This window comes from Schistosoma haematobium, chromosome ZW, assembly GCF_000699445.3.
Source record: "Schistosoma haematobium chromosome ZW, whole genome shotgun sequence".
Classification (NCBI taxonomy): Eukaryota; Metazoa; Platyhelminthes; class Trematoda; order Strigeidida; family Schistosomatidae; genus Schistosoma; species Schistosoma haematobium.
Genome location: NC_067195.1, coordinates 17147770 through 17171406, shown reverse-complemented (window position 1 = coordinate 17171406; position 23637 = coordinate 17147770). Strand labels below are relative to the sequence as shown.

The window sequence follows — 23637 nt, the reverse complement described above, 5'->3', positions numbered from 1 at the left end:
TGAAGCTAGAATAACTCATGTGGGCTTGATATGGTACTGGACACCACCACCCAGCCTTGATAATATTCAATTTGTCAATAAGTCTTGCACTGTAGTGACCATGACTAAAAATAGCGTATACCTGATTACTCGGAAATTCGTTATTACTACTAAAGGGTCAAATGCTACGACAGAAGCTTGGTTCATCTGTGTTAGGTATGCAATTCACTACAAACAACTACCAATTCTTCTTTTTTAGAATGAACGTTGCCAAGTACAAGTAAGGAAGATATTTCAAAGTTTTATACGACGAAAATTAGGGTCCTACCATATCATGGATTATGCAAAAAGATGTAATTTGCAGTAACTGGGACCTTATGACATCTTGCTCAAGAAATAGTAGGACATTTTTAAAAAAACTGAATAATCCATCTCATTTGTCATTATTTCTGGAAAATACGACTGCTAACACATTTATTTTACTGGAGATATAGTCACTTCCGGCCTTCCGAATAAGACAGTTGCTCGATATATGGAGTCACGAGACTATGATCCAACTAAAGGTTTAACGGAGCGTTTGACTGACGACGAGCTTTATTTCAGGAGTAACGCTGGCTGTTTACGATAATTGACAAGTCGATCAAACAACACGGTTGCCACCAAAGACAACTATATAATCTCTGAGAAACAAGTAAGCAATTAATAAGAATTTTACTACCATACTGCTTCCTTATTCTGCTACAGTGAATAAACAAGGATTAAAGAGCCAGAGTTCAAGTGCGAAGCAAAGTGTATGCGCCAATCAAAAGTGACTGCATAGAAAAAAGCAAGTTCCAATACGTTATCTTACTGAACTGTTTCATCCAGGCGAAACCCCTTATAATTTGTATTAATTCTAGAAACCTCAATTTTTCTTCCCGTTTTAAATGCGGAAAATACAATCTCTCGATAATGGATTAGATTCTGCATAAGAGCTGATTCATGAAACCCCAAATTATACACCTTTCATAGCTTTCATATTGGGGTAGGTTTGGATTCTTGTTGTGAACTCATTAGAAATCCTGTGCAGATATCCCTTTTAAAGAATCTTATTTCACTAAATCATAGGACTAGACAAATGGGATATCTCAGTAATTACCAGTTCTGGTCACCTCAGGACACGAAAACACTCCTTAAAATGAAGCGGCTGTCATAACCTAGTAAATATCTTAGTCGTCCAAAGTATTGAGACTCATTGTAGTCGAGAACACGCATTCAGTTAAAGTTATCCAGACAAGATATTTCACTTTGCGAGTTAACTACTAATTACCTTTACATGCAATTTTGATAGTGTCTAACGAACGTATCCAATTTGCAAATTAGTAAATGATGTCTAAAAACACAAAATAATAATATAGACTTAGCTGTTACTTTAATTTAATTGCGAACTCATAGCACTTTTAAATGCTCACGCGACCGAGTTGTTTATGAGGTCAACAATTATGGTAAAATTACCTCGTATTTAGAAAATAAGTGAAAATAAATTAGTATCATTTTGACCAACCATCAGAACATTGATAAATAGCAGACAGTGTACAGTGCACCCTGATAAACTGATTGATTCAAGATATCAATTGATACAGAAAACAAGCTAACGGATAGCACTGAATTCATAGTAGTTTTAAAGTCAAACCTTGAATATACTGCACAAAACTATGTGCTACAATTTAAAGCAACACCTAGAGAAAGTAAACATACGAAAATAAAACCTTGAGAGAAAAGTTAACCTTGGCGAGAAAATACGCCTTACTTGAGTGGATACATATATGTAGCTTACACAAAAAATAATGTGGACAGGGCTTTGTGTAGGACTAAAACTCAAAAAGGAGAAATACTCCACCATAAATAAAAGCATTCATTGCATGGCAGATTTAAACTGCTCAAAATGTGTACAGTTAATACAAACTACATAAGATTGAAGAAGTAATTAGACATATTGTTTGACACAGCCGATTGCTTCATTCCTTGTTCAGAAGTAAGTTCATTTACTCACCGAAATATGTGAAGTTGCCCGTCGCATTAATAATCGTATTATTTACTGTAACAAGGGAGATGCTTTTAGCCAAATGATATAAGTTAGTACTGTGGGTAACTGCACATTTGAATGGAGAAAGAAACAAAGAAATGAGTAATTAACATTGATTCCACATTTTCCAAAAGTTATGAATGAGGATAAAATGAATCAATTTTAGAATGCATAAACTTAAAAGAGTGAGGCAATTATAATATGTACATAAACAAAATAACGAATCATATATAATTTATGTAGGTAAGGTTAGTAGTTTAATAAAAAAACTGAAATGGAAGCATGAGATTTGCAAAGGAAACAAAAAGTCATAGATAACTTAACTGTAGTAAGTTGATGAAGACTAGGTTTGTAGTAGTAAATTGAGAACAATGATTTGATTTATTCAATTAATTGATAATGAGCAATCAGATTTATTCTGATCATTATTTAAAGCTCATCATCTTGCAACACATCATAGGAGTAATTTGAAAATTTTTGACAGCGGAGAGAATAGACGCAAGGAATGGTAGGATGGGACTTGAAAGATACAGGTTGTATTTAGATTTGGTTTACAAAATGAGATTAGGCCAAGTACTTATAAACTCGACGATCATCTTCTAATCGAGCAAGAAATTCTCGTTCAATAAGCGATTCAATACGTTGTTTAATCATTAGGGGGGTAGGTACAAAGCGCGATTTTAATTGTTCGATAACTTCAACAACAAGTTGTCCATGACTTAAAGTTTTACGAGCTTTCATGACTCTCACAATTGTTGCCTCAATCACATAACGTCGATTTTCATCTACTTTTGTCCGCGTTTCCTGACGTTCTGGTTCGCTTTCTTTAACAGTGATACTTTGAACCTAAAGATAAAAATATGGGAAAGATCAATAACAGTTTGAATCAGTACACAGTTAAACGAGTCAGTAGCTAGTTATGCAGAAAATACATTAGTCTATTTACTGCGAGTTGCTTTATCCTTAACTGTGATGGGTTGGAGGTGGTAAATTAAATTTGTTAGAAGTTTCAATCATGGTCATGAAGACTGAGGAGTAGAGAAAGTGGAACATATGAAATCATTATGTGCGATCAGTTACGGTTAATTAATATTAAGTCTGAATAGACTAATCCGAAAAAAGATAGTTATATGAATAGATTGCCTAATTTTAAAACTAGTGAAAGGAAAAGAATGGGTGAAACACTGTCGGGTTCATGTAACTTAAAATTAGTTATTTAGGTTGTAGAAAATTCAGTATGTTAGGAGTTTGCACACAAACTTTGCTGAAATCGATGAACAGACAAGAGGGTGTTCTAATTAGAAAAAAGACTAAGAATAGAAGAAAACACGACGTACAGCGGATCCGCAACTGGAAGCGGGGACGGTAAACGAGTAGAAACAGAGCATTATGTGATATTTAATATGAGGGTTGTTAAAATTAATCTAGGGGAATCTATTAGTTTGATCTGCAAGACAAAATGAAGTAGGTTTCTGAAAATTTAATACCTTGTTCAAAAATAAATTCACCGTGAACAAAGCAGCTTAGAAACACTACTTTAAGTTAAATTATCAGACTAAGTAGTTTTATGTTTCGAAGATATTCTTTCATAATCATATCAAATCATAAATTTAGAAATTGTCGTCACCTGAAAGGAACACTAATGCTCAAAATTTTTATTATCCAAGAAGTAAAATGTCATCTTAATATGCATATGATACCTAATATCGGATGATTGAGGGTAGTCAAAAACAAGACCTAAATTCAAATTTTATTCCTCTTTACAATCAATCAATAATCAAATACATTTGTAATAAATTACAAATGCAGGAATATTATTTAATGACAATATTGGAGTACTGTTTTCTGGTAACAGATTACTAAAAATAATCATTTCGGTTGAAAATGTAAAATTCAGAATAATCACACAATACATGTGTATAAATATCACGACAAATAAATCTAACGTAAGAAACCTCAACACACTAGTAATGATTGAATTAGTAATAATAAGTTTTAAATAAATAAACCATACAAATTATATATATAGTTTAGACATACCCGAACTTTAATATGTTTCGAAACAAATGAATCATTGACATAGAATATATCAGTTGACTCTATATCACGTGTTTTAGGTTCTTTGCATAAAATTCGTTGACTACAACGACCTAATGCTAAAGCCATAAGACTACGTTTTAATTCACGTTCAGGAATATTTGTTTCACTCGCTAATTCAATAAAACTATAACGATTTCGTCGATTGAATTTCATTAATATAATCATTTGATATGTGGAGACCTAGAAATTGAGAATAAAAAGGTATATTATAAGAAGTATACATTAGTAAATCCATGTAAACATAAACATAACACATACAAGAATTATTATGAGTTCCATTAAAAAACTGGAATAACAAACAATTGATTTAAAAAAAGAAATATATCGAAGAGTAGAAGCATGTTAGTTTCCAAGAATTTCGCTTGATCGATTTCAGAGGCGGATGACCTCTAACGGGAAATATGTAAGCTGTTAACGGTTGAATAATTCACTAGTCAGATTTCAACCATTATTATTCACCAAAAGAGATGAAGAAAAGAAAGCAAAAACAACTTTATTTAGACAACCAATGAAAGCCTAGAAGCACTGGATGGTCACGCAATTCTAAGCTGGGACTCAGTAGTACACATTCACGACCCTGAAGCTGGAAATCAAACCTAGGACCTTCGGTCCGTGATCTCAATAGAATTCAGCAGTCTTTACAATCATACGCTGATAAAAACACATTTGTTGACAAGTTTTTAGTAAACTCTAAGAGTTAGAGATGTCAAGTGATTGGGTAAAACAAGCTAGGTAGACCACAATTGAAACCTATGAACTATATAACTGGTCTGGAAAATAAGTATATTCTGGTATAATAAAGAGATGATTGATATGAAGAACCATTGTAGTGGTGAATTAGTCGGCTTTGATAGTCGAGTTATGAGGTAAAATGATACCACTATTTAAATAAGATTAAAATCTACGTATTAAGCGGCTGCTGAAACACACGTATCAATTAAATGATATTTAGTAACTAAGAGCAGACTCATTGTTTGGACATTAAACTATATCCATAGAGTAATGGTTAGTAATAAAATACAGATGATCAAATCCTGATGGACGGAGTTGGATTTGAATTAGTGATATAGTGTTTGAAAGTCAAGCATATCAATTGTTCAACCATAGATGCACTGATAACACTTACGAAAACATAAAACTTAGAAATCTTTTCCATCACATTCCAAACAATAATCTTTATTTGCTTTCTTTAATGTTTATAATACAAAATGATGGAATGAAAACGATTCATTAACACAAGTTAGCTGATTAAAACATAGATTTGTGGTAAATATTTTATTTTGTTTAAACATAAATTTTGATACAAATGGGGATCAAAATAAATGTGCTCCACTCAATGAGATTGTGAAGAGGTAATGCATAAAAAAATACAATAAATGAACAAAAATAAGTGAATGGGGGAAGCAGTTCAATTGAGAAAATACGACAAGAAAGGATTTCCCCAGTTAAAGAAGTTTCTCCCACTTATATGAATAAAGTAAAATAAAGTTACGGTGAGACAACCACTGGCTTTTGTTCTCAGCTGTCTGATAACGTCTCAAGCCACTAAGTTGCACTATCTTTAAAACCCCAACCAGGGAGCAGCGAAAGACCAACAGATGCCAGCCTTGTACGTTTTTTAAATACCACGACACTGTCATACACTGATCACCTCTTCGCTTTTGCCAACAAGTCTTGGCGCTGGGAAATAATCCACGGTGTAGAATTCGTTAGGACGACATTAGTAGTACACATCTTAACCACCAAAGACTGTGCTTCAAGACGGTGACACTAACTGAATTGTCATCACTGTGGTCTAACACAAGTTGCCGAACCTCTGCATTACTACTATGGTGTTGCCACTGAATATCAGCAATCCTTTAGAGACAAGGATGTGCAAATACAGAGTTGGTGAATAAGATCATTAATTATTCTATGTGGGCAAGGTGATCAATTTCAACATAATTCAAATGATCTTTAATAAATAGATGTAAAAAAAAACTAGGAGTTGATTACTAGCGCTGAATATAATGAAGGCTATAAGCGATACTGTCATATTTCATTTGAGTTTTACACAGTGCTTTCAGGTACCACCCAGTTGATTTACTGGTAAATTTACCAATAATTTCTAACTAGATTAATTACAACCATCAGCTTACTATTATCAATAACGAAAAATAATGCAACTTACAGTGGACCTAATGTCAGCGACCAACTGCTTAACATGTAAGTTGACCCTCTTGAAACAAACTTTATGAAGCTAAGCTGAATAGCTCTATGAGATTACTGTCAAATGAGATGCTATCCCTTTTTATAAATAAAAATTGATAGTGATTAATTCGGAATTATTTCTGAAGTGTGAATAACTGTAATTCACCATGTTGTGATATAAACTATAATACAATTATTTTTGACCATTTGGGACATAAAGTTACAAATTCACTGTTAATTTACCATGAACCGACTGATTTTAATATTAATTGAACGTGGAAATGAAGATTATAAAAAAAGGGCTACTAGTCACAGGAAGCTGATTATAAATCAGTCTGTATGGGAAATATGAATGACTTAATAGAATCAAAACGAATAAAAACAATTAGTTAGGTTAGGATGATGGCTTTTCCTGTTGTAGTTGTTTTTGCTCTATTAGTTTATACTTATCGCGTAAATTACTTCGACTTACGCTTACCAAGTCTGAAAAAATAGACTGAGAAACACGACAACAGCATAATAGGTGATAATCCCACTATTTCTAACGTTGGAAACTACAATTCCTGTGATCATCAAATAATTACTACTAAAATGTAATATGAATGTACACGGAGCAATCTTTCGCAATAATTTTATGTCACTGTGCTGATATGGTGTAGCAAATTGAACAAATGGAAATATATGCCAGGTTCTAAGTTGACTGAGAACTTAATAAGGAAGTGGAAATGACCCAATGAACTTTGATATACACAGCAGTAGAATACTGTTTTTCCCGGTCAACAGAATATACTACATGATCTAATAACTGAATATATACATGAGTAATTCTTTTAACAATTTAAAATACTTTTTCGAAGCCTTTAAGAACTTTAACAATAAAACACACACAGTGTGATTGGAATATTTGGAATAATGACAATGTTCAACTAGTATTAAAGTATAGCAAGCATGGAGAATCCAAACGAATTTCAACTTGTAAAGTAAATAAAAATTGATCAATTAACCCTACTCTACAAATTAGAGTGAAATATCTCACGTGAATATCAGAAAGCTTATTACAACTAAATTCACGTTTTTTCCCACGGAATAACAAATTAATATCAATAATTCACTTTTTTCAATAGTGATGTTACAGTAATGTAAGAACAAAGCTAATAGGATACGATGAAGTTTTTTGTATGACGTGAAGGAATGGTTATTTTTCTTGAAGAAAAGATTCAGCATTTTTACATTCTCAATATTACCTTCTACGTTGATTAGCAAGTCCTACATGTAAATACTAGCAAGGAAGAACAGAAGACAAACGAAACTTGTCAATTTCACTTTTAAGTGCATCTGAAATATCTGTTGTAGAGTACGGGGTCATAATAATACACTGCTTAAGGATTTTATTGTTGAAATATAATTCATAAATGAATATACCTTTTTAAATACCAAGGTACATAATTTATTATACGGGGTTATATATATGTGATGTCATGTGGTATAAACACATGATATTAACTAATAAGAAAAACTCGGATTAAATATAGTGTTTTTAAACGCACTGCTGTTATCAGCTTAAAAACAGTAGAATTAAATGATATAAAATGGATTCTAGAAGCATGGAATAAAATTTATGACTAGGAGCAAAGTAATAAAATGTTTAGATGTAAGTTCTGTGACTGTATATTTATCATAAAAGGGCAACATGAATGTTATCTATATGTAGCCGAATAAGAAAGCTGAGTGATTCAATAGCAAACTGATTTATTATCCGGTAGACAGTTGGTATGTAGATGTTCTCTGATTTGACTTATCATAATCAAAGTATTTTTATGTATTTAGAAGAACCTTGGTATCGGACAGTGTGTAATATAATGTACTATAATCAGTATTCACTGGTACAGACTATTTTTGGTTTTCCATCTTTATGGTACTGTTATAATTAAAATACATTTAAAAAATGATTTTTAAATGAAGGATATCATTTATATTATTGTCCATGAAGTCTCAAGTATTATTCTAATGTTGAAGTTTTGCAGTAACACTTTGAATCATGGTTAACGTCATTAGATCGACCCTAAACATCTTAACGAGCAGGAAAATAAATACTGGGAGTTAAGTATATTGTCACTTAAAATTTCTATAGCCAGAATCCCATTTTCTTTGGTTTGAAAACTCAATTAATTTCAAGTGCGAATTGAACTAATACGAGTTATATGGCGAGACTATAATTTATGGACGAACCATTCAGATTTAGGATAACAGATCTTGAATTTTGGTGCGAAATTCATTTAACCATTTGGCCGAATAGCGTATTGGCATTTTAGCTGATGTCAATTCGTGATGAAAACCCTAAATCTAATTTCTAACCCTAACCATCAAATGTAAATCATGATCCTTATTCTACAAACTGTTTCATGACCCGCATTCGGTCCTAGTTAGTGGGTGGACATGCTCTAGGTCACTTTAGCGTCGCTCAAGGGTCGTCCATGAATAATAGTTTCACCCGTTAGTCTCATTAAAAAGACTAGGAAGTTACACTTAATGTTTATTTGTATGGGACACTATGACGCTGCTAATTAAATGGTTGACTGATCAAATAAAAATGTGGATTTAAAGTAATTAAAATAACTAGCTAACCATAAATCTATTATGTTCCAATGACACCACAATACATACGCTTAAGACCGCTACAGTGACAACCTACGCAAAACTTAATGTCAAAGTGTGAATAATCACATTGTTTTGGTCAGTATTTACTTTGAAAGTAGAAGTTTTATGACGGTTTTATTAGCTAATTACATATTTGTGAAATTTCTTGAAGATATGGAAAGATATTTACCTGTAAGAAATATTTCCGTACATTCAACCGACTAGAAGTACTAATTGAGTTGGGAGGATCAAGTGTCTTTGGAGCTCCTGGGCTTCCTGGTAATCCACTGATTGGCGTCTGTTGACTACTTTGACTTGTTTGATTCGAAGACGCAGAACTGGAGCCATGAATAAGGAAACTGTGAGTATGAGAATCAGTAACAGAAGAGATCTGAGGTGTATTGATATCTGCATTAGGACGACCATAAAATACAGCAGACAATTCTGCGTACCCCATGTTTGTCTGCAGGTTGATTTTCCGACCGTTATGCTTGCTTAAATAAAAGCTGAATAATAAAATTGCAAACAAAAAATTTCGTTACAACGATTTAAAATCTGGGAGCTGGGTGTAATTTAATTAAACTGAGAGCGATCACTGATTGTTCTTATTTATTTATTTGAACACATTAATATTGGTACAAGAGTGCGCCAAATATATATGCGCCATACAAAACAATGAGAATGGGAAGAGAAAAAAAGGTGCGTATATGGAAAAAAGAGAACAGATTAGTGTAAGGTAGTGTATTATTAATAATAATAATGGTGGTAACGGAAAGGTACAATCAGAAGAATTCTTTCAGTTAACGAACATACAACCACTTTTTATGAGGGAAGTAAAAGAAGGTTACAGCAGGATCGTCACTGACTTCTATTCTGAGCCATATCTAATAACGTCTCTAGCCACTGTGTTACATCATCTCTCCGACCCCAGCCAGAGAGTCGTGAAGGACCAACACAAGCCAGCCCATTGCAGCTTTCTTTTATACCACGACACCATGCCATACACTGAACATCTCCCCGCTTTTTTCAACCAGTCCCAGTGTCGACAAATAATACACGACGTGAAATTCTCTGGGACGACATTCGGAGAACATGTCCAACCCACCGAAGTCGGTGTTTCAAGATGGTGACACTAATTGCATTATCGTATCTGTACCCGAACACACGATGCCGAACCTCTGCATTACTAACATGGTGTTGCCACTGGATGTCAGCAATCCTTCGGAGACAGCAATGATCGAACATAGACAGTCGTCTAACATCCTCAACTCGGAGAGGCCAGATTTCACAAGCATATAGCAAAACTGCTCTCACCGACGCGTTGTAGATCCGACGTTTTACAGCCAGACTAACATCACGAAGGCGCCAAAGGTGGCCCAGATTGGCATAAGCCGCTCTGGCTCTCAATATACGTGCATTGATCTCATCACTCACACCCCCACCAGCACTTATGCAGCTACCCAGATACACGAACTCCTCGACTACTTCTATCTGCTCACCATCCAGGGTGAATACAGGATTAGAATCCTGCCAGTCTTGTAGAAGTACTTTGCACTTTGAAGGTGCAAAGCACCTACCGTACCTACGGACACTGATTGCCAACTGATTAAGTGCGGATTGCATGCCTTGGGCATTATCGCACAGTAAGACAATATCATCTGCATACTCAAGGTCGAGAAGTCTTTCTCCAAGCAGCAGATCCACGCCGTCATTACTTACATCCATCAGAACTGTTTCCAGAATGTCATCGATGGCAAAGTTGAAGAGGAATGGTGAGATTGGGCAACCCTGCCTAACCCCACTACTCGAATGGAACAATGGAGAGAGGTGGTTGTATGCCCTCACTCTGCCTGAGGTGTTTGTATATAGGGCTTTTAGGATGTTAATGAACTTCTCAGGCACACCCTTCTTCAATCGACAATCTCAGAGAACAGTCCTATCCAACGAATCGAAGGCAGCCCTGATGTCAAGAAACACTACGATTGTTGGCCTTTGATAAGTATGGCAGTGTTCCAACGTTTGGCGGAGGGTGAAGATATGATCAATACATCCTCGACCAGAACGAAACCCAGCCTGCTCCTCGCGAGTCAATCTTTCTCGGGTTTTGAACAACCTACGAAGTATGACGGAAGCCAATAGCTTGGACGCAATCGGAAGTAGACTTATCCCCCGATATTTGTTACAGGAACGACGTGAACCCTTTGTAAAGATAGGGACAACTATCGACTCATTCCATGACGTTGGTACACTCTCTAGTTCCCAGACCTTTGTAAACACAGTCAGTTTCTTAACCAAGATCAGACTGCGATCATACTCCTTAAACTAAAAATGGGATTCTTAAAGGTTTAGTAGAAATGTTTATGAGTGAATTTCTTCACGGGGATGCTGTTATTTAAGTCAGAGTTTGTAGAATTCGGTACGTCAAGTGGTGTTTACCAGAGGTATTCAGTAACCACTTTATTTGATTATACCACAGTTGTTTGAGAAAGAGACTGTTATTCTAATATTCAGAAACTCATATTCCATGCGGAGATGTTGATGAAACATAGCCTTTTGAATATCTTGAGAGACAACGACAGCAAGTATTCTGGAGTTAAAAAGCTAATAATGTCAAAAACTGGTAGTAATTGCGTGAATCCTTTTATTTCCTACCTCCTCATAGATCTTGAAACTCACTGTCATTTCATATTTTCCCTTCTTTGTTAGGCTGAAGAGTGATATGGTAACGTAAACTGCTGAAAATTCGTGGCAACTTCAACGCTGTCCACAATTTATATGATTGTACGGTTTAAAATCAAACCTGAACTATTGTCTCTGGCGGTAAATGGAAGGAAATACTGAGAATTATGCGATGTTTTTTAATAATAATTGTTTAAAAATCTACAAAAGAAACGGTGCACAACAAACCAGAAAGTTGAAGTTGTACGAAACACGTACAAAAGGCTATTAGTTGGTACATCTGTAATCTGGTGAGCGACTAGTGTGAGGACTTTTCAGATTTATTATTTGATGCTTTATTAAGTACAAAATTTCTAATCACCAAAACAAATATAATTATTAAATGAAAACCAAAGTACCAATATTACTTAAGCTACTAAAAAGACCGTTTCGCTGATAAAATGAAACTCAGTGTTAGGAGCATTCAGCATACCAATTGTGACTCATTTCTAGGGAGGTGGTTTATGTTTTAAACTTAGTTACACATTTAGAACTAAATACGATCATAATAACAATAGTAAGTGTTTATTATGCAAAACACATGTGTACAAAATGACTTACTTTTTATAAACTTTAAACGCTGTATCAGCTTCTTCTGGTAACGCTTCATTCGAATTAGTTACTTGAGTTGGCCAAAGACCAGTAGTTAGTACACGAACGTACAGATCTAGGTTAAGATTGCGATTACCATTAGATAGTACTACATTGAATTCATCCATGAGGGTTTTAGACACTGCCATATCTTTAAACATTCCTTCTAGTTTACTTGTGTATACAGCACCACATTCGGCCATAAGCTTGGATATCATAATCTTTTCTTGATCATCTGACTGACTTTTACTTAATAACAGCCTTTTTGCAAGATGCTTCTTGTAATAACCTTCAAATAGATCCTTTTCCTGTAAATATCGGAATAATACAATACACTTGTCGAAAATGGCGTCTACATCTTGGTCTGCCATACCTTTGGTGCCACGTTTTAGTTTCTCATCAATAAATAATGACAGAAATTCGGGAGAACGAGGATTTAAATTGACAAAGTACTCAAAATCAGAATTAATTTGATTACGAAATATTGTCTGATTATTAAGTGCTCTCGTTAGTAATTCATTAGCGCGATCGCGTAATTGAAGCAAATCTTGAATGTGCTGTTGGGGTGTTGATGACCCAGTATCACGTACAGTATTTCTTCCTTGCTCTCTTAAGTACAGGCTAATGTAGTTACTCATTATTTTTGGTCCTTCTTCAACCCTACTTAAAACGCTATACATAGCAGCGATATCACTGAAGTGATCATGAGTTAACATGTACGTTAATCCTGAATCTTCCATACCGACAATAGTTTCCATGTGTCGACTTATAAGCTCCTCTTCTAATACGACGACGATTTTGGGTTCCGTGGATGGATCAAGATGATGATGTGCTCTTCGAACTTCCTCCTCGATTCTTTGTTCGACTTTTTTAATATACAGGGAAGCAGAAGTATTCTCAGAAAGAAAATTTTCACTTTCTGTGCGGTAAAATTCTCTTGACTGCTCCAAAAATGGCTGTTCAAAATCTTCAAGGTAAACACGTAATGATCCGGCCCCCAACTGCACAAACATCTGACAGGCATCGCGAATCTGCGAACGGGATATTACTTCACCCCGGCGTTCCCTGCGCACCATATCCAACAGAGTTTTCTGCAAGTGCTCTCTAATAATTGGATAACGTACGACGAGATCGCAGAAAACAGTCATTCCCATCTTATAAACTCCATCCAGGTTATGGGGGCCGACGTAGACACGATCCATGTACATAAGAATATCACGAATCATTCCCATAGCAGTTTGGTGATCTTTCCAACATGAGTTAAGGTAAGTTAAAAACTTATTATTTAGATTTTCAACAATACTATCGCGGATCTTGATCATATGTTCACGTACAACAGCCTCTGTCCCCGCATACAAACGTTCACCATGTTTTTGTAATATCAAAGTGTACGCATTGCGGTAGAGTTCTTCAAAGCTTAAACAACTGTTGTTTTTCTTTTGAATCTCGATTATCGCACTTTTAATCTGATCCCATAACTGATTGGCATATCTCTCATCTATCGAAGGAGGAAAAGCTTTGATTCGTACTTTGGCGTTTGTCACTTCAGTTCGACGAGTACTGCTGCCTGTAGACATATCAGGTTTCTAAAGCAAAAAATACATTAAAGAATAACCGCTTGAATTTAGTCAATGATGTATATCGGATACAATAATGAGTTCGTTTTTATGGACTCAGTAGGTAATCGTAATATCCTCAAACTCACTACGGATAGCTGTTAACTAACCTACGATTATCGAGGTTTGTACATGGAGATGTCACAAGTGAGGTTATTTAATACCTCTAATTCTAGTGAGATATGTGCAGTGTAAAATGCAAGAAATTTTAAAACAGTGGACAATTGTCCACTTCTTAATTTTGAATTGACGCCAATGAAAAGTTACTTCTTGGATTTTGATAATATTAAACCTGACAACCAACAGTCGATCTACATAACTGAATACCGACTTTTTACTTAATTTTGTTTTGATATAGAACCTCAGCGAAAAATCTCGATATGGAGGATTCTAAGTCTCGCTCTCCTATTTTTGGGATGGATTTTATATGTAAAGGAAAGGTTTTTCCGTTAAATTTCTGGACATGTTACACAAGACCAAGCTTTAGGTGAACTCCGAGTACTTGGGTATAAAGTACACTCTATATGAGGAATAATGATACCAGCCAGTTGCCCAAACTGAGAAAGGTAGGGGAGTGTTTGAACCTGGGACTTAGTGGCCATAAGTTGGATGCCTTAAACAATAAACAACCACTCCACTAAGTCTACAACTGGAGTTCAAAAAAATATGTAATTCAAGTCTTAAACAACAGTATTTGGTATTCAGATGTAAAAACTGGGACTAAAGTAACTATGATTAATTACAGACAAACGCATTTACATGGAATGGCCAATTCAAATAATGTTCGAATTTTTGTCAGTACACCACAAATTTGAGTACCACTCTACCTACTTCAGTTTGGTCAGCCTGATAGCATCACTAATCCTCGCACAAGGTGGCTCAAAGTTGAGTATACAAATCTGTACTACGTCAGTGAGTTAAGTCACTATACCTCAACAAAACTGTAACAGCTTAGGTGATACGTTTGATCGAAACAGAACTAGAGCAATTAAAGATCTATCAAGGGTATATTAGAAACAAATAGTACCTAATGTCTTTCGAGAGTAAACTAAATGTACCAAAGTTTTTGAACCATAATAAAGTCTTTATTAAGTCGACATAGACGGATAAAGTTATCACGAAAATGTGTTTTTACGAGTTAGAACAATATATTACTCGGAAATCAGAATCTTGGCTACTAAGAAATGGAGTAAGTATCATTCATTCACTACTCTTGATAATGAGTCAAGGAATCTAAAAAAAAACGTATCAGGCAATTAAGTGCGATGACATTCAGGTACGTTTAGTCTAGTTTACTGTGGCTTTATGGAGGGGGGAATTGATATCAACTGAGTATACGGTAAATATCACGTACTCATAAAATAATTACGATTACACTCCGCCTGGAGCCCCTCTTGGGCTACTACTGGTCCCAAGCCCGGATAAAGGAGGAGGGTTGGGCATGGGGTTAGCGACCTCATTCCGTAGAAAACCAACTCGTTAAAAAACGCTAACCAGAAAAAAATTATTCAAACCATTTAAACTCTACCCTGAGATTCAGAAGGTCTTCATTTAGAAGAGTTATGACACCTCATGGTGAAAGCCGAGTTCCTTCGGAAATCACGAAGCTGATGCCCCTTCTGACAACCAGAGCAACCATTCATTTAGGTATATGGAATGCTCGTACAATGTGGGAGGCCGAAAGAATCTTACAAATTGCTGCAGAAATGAGGAGATACAACCTAGAGGTGCTCGGAATCAGTGGAACACATTGGACACAGGTTGGACAACAACGAATAGCTTCAGGGGAGCTTCTGTTATATTCCGGCCATGAAGAAGAAAATGTCACACATACACAAGGATTTGCATTGATACTATCCAAACAAGCACGAAATACACTTATAGGATGGGAATCTCATGGACCAAGGATCATCAAAGCCTCCTTCAAAACAAAGAAAGAGGGCATTACAATGAACCTCATCCAATGCTATGCGCCTACCAACGACTACAATGAAGACGTTAAAGATCAATTCTACGATAGGCTGCAATCAATCGTCCAGAACTGCCTAACAAAAGACTTGACCATTCTGATGGGAGACCTAAATGCCCAAGGCTAGAATGGACAACACCGGATATGAAGACATCATGGGACGACATGGACGGGGGTGTTGTTTACGAAAATGAGAGGACGAAAAGCGAATGTCCGGCGCTTTAACCGGATCTCAAACTAATGGTGCACATGGGCTCCAGTATCCTGCGGGAACAAATGGCGTATGAACCAATCGTTGGTCACCGGCTACCATGGGAATGCATCTCCTCACGATGCTCCACTGCTTTGTGGATCAGACCTTTAGGTTAAAGGCTCGGGGTGTGGTCCCCTAAGAAAACCACCTGCTTCGGTCTGGGCACCCGGGCAGTATCACAGACTACACACACACAACTATGGTGTGGCGCATATATATTTGGTGCCCTCCTGTACCAATATTTATGTGTCGAAATAAATAAATAAGGAGAAAGGAGCAAAAATGTTGAGAGATTTGCAAACCTATGTGCTTTCAATAAACTGGTCATATGTGGCACTATATTCCTGCATAAATGCATAGACAAAACCACATGGGCTTCACCGGATCACACTACGCAAAACCAAATCGATCATATCTGCGTTAACAAAAAGTTCAGGAGGACAATGGAGGATGTGAGAACCAAAAGAGGAACTGATATAGCATCAGATCATCATCTGCTGGTCGCCAAGATGAAATTGAAACTCAAGAAGCACTGGACGACGGGATGGACAACATCACAAAAGTTTAATACGGCTTTTCTTCGGAATGCTCACAAACTCAACGAATTCAAGATAGTTCTCAGCAGTAGATTCCAGACCTTTCATGATCTACTCAATGGAGAGGGGACTACGATGGAGAGCAACTGAAAAGGGATAAAAGAGGCAATTACTTCAACATGTCATGAGGTTCTGGGCCGCAAGAAGCACAACCACAAGGAATGGATCACTGTTGATACACTGGATAAGATTCAAGAAAGGAGGAACAAGAAGGCAGCAATCAATACCAGCCGAACAAAAACAGAAAAAGGCAAGGTACAAGCTGAATACACAGAACTAAACAAGCAAGTGAAGAGGAGCATCAGAACAGACAAACGCAAATATGTGGAAGATTTAGCAATGACGGCGGAAAAGGCTGCAAGTTAAGGAAAAATGAGGCAATTGTATGACACAAAGAAGCTCACTAGAAATTATCGTAAACCAGAACGACCAGTGAAAGGTAAGGAAGGCAAAGTAATCACCAACATTGAAAAATAGCGAAACGGGTGGGTAGAACACTTCAAAGAACTCTTGAATCGACCAGCCCCACCGAACCCACCCGACAGTGAAGCAGCACCCACGGATCTCCCAATCGATGCTGGTTCACCAACAATTAAAGAGATCAGCATGGCCATCAGACAAATCAAGAGCGGCAAAGCAGCAGGATCAGACATTCCACTAGAGGCACTGAAAGCAGATGTAGCAGTACTGCAAAGATACTTCACATCCTCTTCAGCAGGATTTGGGATGAAGAATAAGTACCAACAGACTGGAAAGGACACCTCATCAAGATACTAAAGAAAGGCGATCTCAGCAACTGTGATAACTACAGGGGCATCACTCTTCTCTCAATACCAGGAAGTCTTCAATAGAGTATTGTTAAACAGAATGAAGGATTCCGTAGACGCCCAACTTCGAGACCAACAGGCTGGGTTCCGTAAAGATAGTTGATAGATTCGTTTGAGGTAAAGACCGGTATCATCCAAGGTTGCTTACTCTCACCCTTTCTCTTCCTCCCGGTGGTCGACTGGATCTTGAAGACGTCAACATCTGAAGGGAAACGCAGGATACAATGGACATCTAGGATGCAGTTGGACGATCTAGACTTCGCAGATGATCTGGCCCTTCTATCCCAAACGCAACAACAAATGCAGAAGACGACTAGTGTAGCAGCAGCCTCAGCAGCAGTAGGTCTCAACATACACAAGGGAGAAGCAAGATTCTCCAATACAACACAGCATGCACCAATCCAATCAAAATTGACAGAGACGATTTGGAAGACGTAAAAACCTTTACATATCTGGGCAGCATCATTGATGAACACGGTGGATCTGATGCAAATGTGAAGGCGCGGATCGGAAAAGCAAGAGCAGCATATTTACAACTGAAGAACATCTGGAACTCAAAGCAACTGTCAACCAACACCAAGGTCAGGATTTTCAATGCAAATGTCAAGACAGTTCTACTATATGGGGCAGAAATCTGGAGAACTACGAAAGCCATCACACAGAAGATACAAGTGTTTATTAACAGTTGTCTACGCAAAATACTTCAGATCCGTTGGCTAGATACTATCAGCAACAACGTACTGTGGGAGAGAACAAACCAGATCTCGGCGGAGGAAGAAGTCAGGAAGAAGCGCTGGAATTGGATAGGACACACTGAGGAAAGCACCCAACTGCGTCACAAAACAAGCTCTCACATGGAATCCTCAAGGCCAAAGGAAAAGAGGAAGACCAAAGAACACATTACGCCGAGAAATGGAAATAGACATGAGAATAATGAAAAAAACTGGACAGAATTGGAAAGGAAGGCCCAGAACAGAGTGGATTAGAGAACGCTGGTCGACGGCCTATGCTCTGTGGGGAGTAACAGGCGTAAGTAAGTATCCCTTGGGATCGGGATTCTCCAGTTGGTTGTTAATGACCATTTAGTGGAACGAGTTAAGATTTACAGTTTTGAAAGCGCAACTAGATGGAAAAGATCAAGATGTTGAATGTGTCCTTAAACTTCTTAGCGTAGGTCAGTCAGTCAGTAACAACGTAGAACTTCGTACATTCGTACATCAGTTCGAGTTGCCACACCACATTATCATAGAGATGCAGTGGTCGATTCAAATCCCGTAGTAGTAGAGGTAATAAGAGTATAAGCAGTAATCGGGAAGATTAGTGTTTGGAGATGTTACTTAAAGAGTATAATACAGTGAAATAAATTTGAGAGGAGAAAAAAAGAGACAAGGAGATCAAAATTTGGGAGAACACAAAGAGTAGATGCACCTGTGCCATTGCAAACGATTTTGAGCCATGTCATTCAGGGTCTCTAATCATCGGTTGCTATCATCTCGCGGTCCCCAACCAGGTAGTCTACACCTACCGACATGACTCAGACCACTTGTCAGTGACTTCATGGACTTGTGCCATGTTTTGATCTGGCCGCCCCTAGCTTTCTTCCAACCTACTCCTATACCACTGAACATCGCACGTCGAGGCAGTCGGTCGTTGGGCATACGTAACACATGTCCAAGCCATCTCAACTGATGAAGTTTCTTAGCGTAAACTGTTAATCGAAGGGGTAGTGATGTTTATTAGAGGACTTACGTACAATAAATGTTCGGAAGGTTATTGTGAAACAATGCTTGAGTCCAATTAACGAACAAAACATTGTAGTTAGCAATGTACAACCAATAACAGTTTAAGGGATGAGCTAAACTTCGTTCAGTGAATACTACCGATCTTTAAGAACAGCCAATATACCAAGCAAGTATTAGTATTACTGAGCGTTTAGAACATAAAAATCTATCTGTACCTTAATGTCTTGAACTTTACATACTAAGTATTATCATTGACTATCCAAATACACCGCCAAACAAAATGGTGTCTTACTACATTTCTCCCCATTTTGTCTCAGTTATATGGAGTAGTGGGTTAATATTTAGAGCAATTGACTTTATAACCCTGGTCTAGGAATTCAAACCTGGGGCTAGCTACTTCATTTTGAGCAACATGGCTGTGCCATTAGTCCTCACATAAAGAGAAGTGATTAAACGCCGCATACAAGAACCTGTGCCTGAGTTTTAAAATGTATACATCATGTTTAGTGATAGGGTACTAAGTCATTACATTCTGGAATGATGATACGGAACATAGGTACACAGGTGACATGAATGGAGGCATTCCGGTTGACCATTTCAACTGATGCACAGCACACGGGGGGAGGAGGGTGAAAATAAGCCTTACAAAGAGCTACTATATAGAGTTTAGAACCACAGACTAACAGCGTACTACTTAATTGTCAAAAGGAAATTCTCCTGAATTACATCTACAAACAGTTTTGCTTCAATCCTTACACCTCGTATACATTAGAATGTAAATTATTTACCTGGTACAGATTTGAGCCCATACTTTTCTGCAAGCTGGTCGCACTACACAGTTGCCCATACCCAAGTAGAATCTGGATTCGTGACAATATTTGAGTGGTTGGAACGCCACGTACAACTAATTAGTGGACCGAACTCTACTTTCTGATGAAACAAGAGTGTCAGGCGATCGATCAGGAGAGAAGTGACTCGCAAAGCGGGCTGACCGTATGTTTAATGACTACCGTTCGTCGACCAGAGACCACTACAATTAGCTTTTTTTACTATATAACATGTATGAGGGGCTCATTATAAGTTTATAGCGGAAGTGCAAGAACGCCGTGCTTATCAATATTTTAATGCTTATTAAGCAGTGGAGTAGTCCAAAATGTCAAACAAAAAATGAGCGACCCATACAAAAATAATAAATGCAAATGTTTTGATGGATACATTTCAGGGGTCAGGATAGTCATCATTAGCAAGCACAAACATTCATATACATGCACAGAACCTGCTTTTTATCATCTTAAATAATTATATCCTTGCATTACTTATGCTTTCCCCAGTTATAACATAGACTAATGATAGAGTCATCTACATATTAACTTTCATTACTAGACTTAACTTTTTAGTTAACTAACGCTGGTAGTGTTAATTCTCAAAAACCCAATCCATAGAAAGATGGAAAGGTGTTGACTTCAGTCTGCACATAGATGGGGTATGAATATGAGACCGAAATTCAAACCAACTACTTGCATCTCTTTTCGGTAAAGGTGAGATAAACCTACTATGATATATAGTTTACATAACATCTGCCCGAGAAGCCAAGCATGTAAGAGCTGTTTACAAGTTATGCTGGGAACTATGATTATATTTAGATAGTGGGAACTAGTTGTTAAATTTTTGTTTGGAACTAAAACTAGGTTCCATATATATTCTAATATAAGCCTTGCGCAAACGATTGCCTCTTGAAGATTTTCAAAGAACAAAGTTGCATGGGGACTTTTCTAATGAACATGAATCAGTGATTAAAGAAACAATGTTAAGTATCACTTGTAATATGTCTCATATACCACACTAACTGAATTGGTAACACACCAACGTCTGAGACCGTAAGTCGCGCCCCAAGTACGGGTCTAAACAAATAATCTTTTCATTAATGAATAAATCAAATTTGTTTAGAATGTCTTCATCTTCCTTTGAACAAAATAAGATCTCTTATCTGAACTTCTCTCTTCCTACTCTTAATGGAATACTGATATTCTGTTATGAATGGTGCTGCAAAGAATATCCCAATGTAGGGGATGGATGATGTAGCTAGACATCTAACATGTACTTCTTGAATGCAGAAAGGATGCTTCAACGTGTCATTAACACTCTTGATTGTTTTTAAAAGGGCCTACGCAATCACTGTAAACAGCTGTAGTAGTAACTAAATCTCAAAAATATGTAGTTTTCTATGTATACGACGTTGACACTGGACTCACTAGTTTCACTGAACAAACCACAGATGGAGGCGTTCGATCATGCATCCGCATCAGATCACGAGTGACTAGGTCGTGCTGCGCATTTCTCACAATAAAAAACCAACTTAAATCAAACGCTTCTCAACTTATCCATGAAATATTCGACTTATGCCCAAATTCGAGACCAAAATTTGGAATCCATAAGGGTCGATGGAGTATTGAAAATTGCGACAATACAGATCATCATTGAAAAATCATTGTAATGGAACTCCATACTATGCATCAACTTCCTCAACTATGAGAAGACGTTTAACAGCGTGGATTTGAAAATCTTATGGAACCTGTTTCAACACTATGGTGTGCATGAGAATGCTGTCACTATAATACGTAATTCATACAAAAGCCAATACTGTGAAGTTTTGTGTGGAGGACAGCTCATAGATGCATTCCAAGTAAAGACCGGTGTCAGACAGAGCTGCTTACTCTTCACTCATTTATTTCTTCTGGTGGTCGATCAGATTATAAAGACCTCGATATCTGAGGCGAAGCAGGGAATATAATGAACAGCTTAGATGTGGCTAGACGATTTGAACTTCGCAGATAACCCGACTCTTCTATACCATACACAACAACAAATGCAGGTGAAGATAGTCAGTGTAACAGCAGACTCACAAGCAGTGGGAGTCAACATACACAAGGGAAAAGGCAAGATCCTCGAATACAACACGGAGAACACCAACTCAATCATACTTGATGGAGAAGCTCTGGAAGAGGTGGAAGCTTCCAAGTATCTGGCTTTCATCATTGATGAACAAGGATGATGGGATACAGATGTTAAGGCATGAGGACAGCATTCATACGAGAGAAGAACATATAGAACTCAAAACAACTATCAGCCAACGTAGAAGTCAGAATCTTCGATACAAACGCCAAGACAGTTCTACTGTACAGGGCTGAAAATTACAGAACTACAACAACCATCATCAAACATGTACAGGTATTGATAAACAGTTGTCTACGCAAGATACTCAATATCCATTGACCGCATACGATCAGCAACAGTCCACTGTGGTAGAGAACAAATCAGCTTCTAACTGAAGAGGAAATAGAATATACTTTGCAGACATCATGAAACGTGTTCACGAGGTGATCCACAATATGGAATGCTGACTGGAAGAGGAAAGAAGGGAGACCGAGGAACACGTTGCATCGAGAATCGGAGGCAGCCATCAATAGAATGGATGGCAACTGGGAACAACTGGGAAGGACAGCCGATGACAGAGTATGTTGGAGGATCCTGATGGACGCCTTATGCTCCTCCACGAGGAGTAACAGGCGTAAATAAGCAGAAAGTAAACAAACAATATCTCACATGAGGTCATTAAGCCACCAATATAATGGATAGCAAGTGGAAACAACTGGGAAGGACAGCCGCTGACAGAATATGTTGGTGGATCCTGTTCGGGAACCTACTCTCCTCTCTGTGGAGTATCATTAACTATCCGTCTTTTTCTCTGTTGCTTCGCAAGGTCAAGAATGTCCTGGCATGTTGAAGTGACTTTCTGTTTAGTGCCTTCCCGCTTCCTCTTCATGGTAGTGCTTTCTTCCAGTCGATCTTCTGATGTGTTCCGCTCATTGCGGACACATTCGTTTTCTCTATTCAAATCTCTGATGCTGTTTCAGTACTTCTACTGCACTCCTATTTTGTTCGAACTTTCCTTCTCTTAATATTTATTGCTACCTTGCTTGTCGGGATAAGCGTCGTCGTGTGGACGTCACCATGAGGCGTCATGTTTTTTCTTATACATGTTGTTTTGATTACAGTGAAGTGTGGTCAGTTCACCCAAAGCAAGTAGGATGAATGCTCATTCTCATGTATTGTCGGTTGCTATGTCAAGCCCACACAGTTTGTCCTAGCTTCCGGACAGGCCAGTTTATCCGTTCTTCTCGAGCCGCATTATGACCCTGTCAATTATTAGCTTATCAACCTTGATTATTTTACTTGAGCGTACTATATTGCATTTCTCACCTAACTTATCACATGTCTGTAGTATATTTTTATTTGACTATAAATATAGGTCCACGCTTGGTCAAAATGAGTTTGTCCTCATGTATTCTTCACC

General features: G+C 37.3%; 1 protein-coding gene across 1 annotated transcript; it reads right to left on the bottom strand.

The window, feature by feature from the left end:
* Positions 1-1371: 1371 nt before the first annotated feature.
* Positions 1372-21165, bottom strand: CUL3 (Cullin-3). The gene is made up of 5 exons (XM_051210550.1): positions 21131-21165; positions 12251-13866; positions 9162-9477; positions 4085-4324; positions 1372-2890 (listed from the first exon to the last, which is right to left on the bottom strand). Exons 2-5 carry the CDS (start codon positions 13855-13857, stop codon positions 2609-2611), a joined length of 2445 nt encoding a protein of 814 aa, XP_051070556.1. The 5' UTR covers positions 13858-13866; positions 21131-21165; the 3' UTR covers positions 1372-2608.
* Between the last annotated feature and the right edge of the window lie 2472 nt (positions 21166-23637).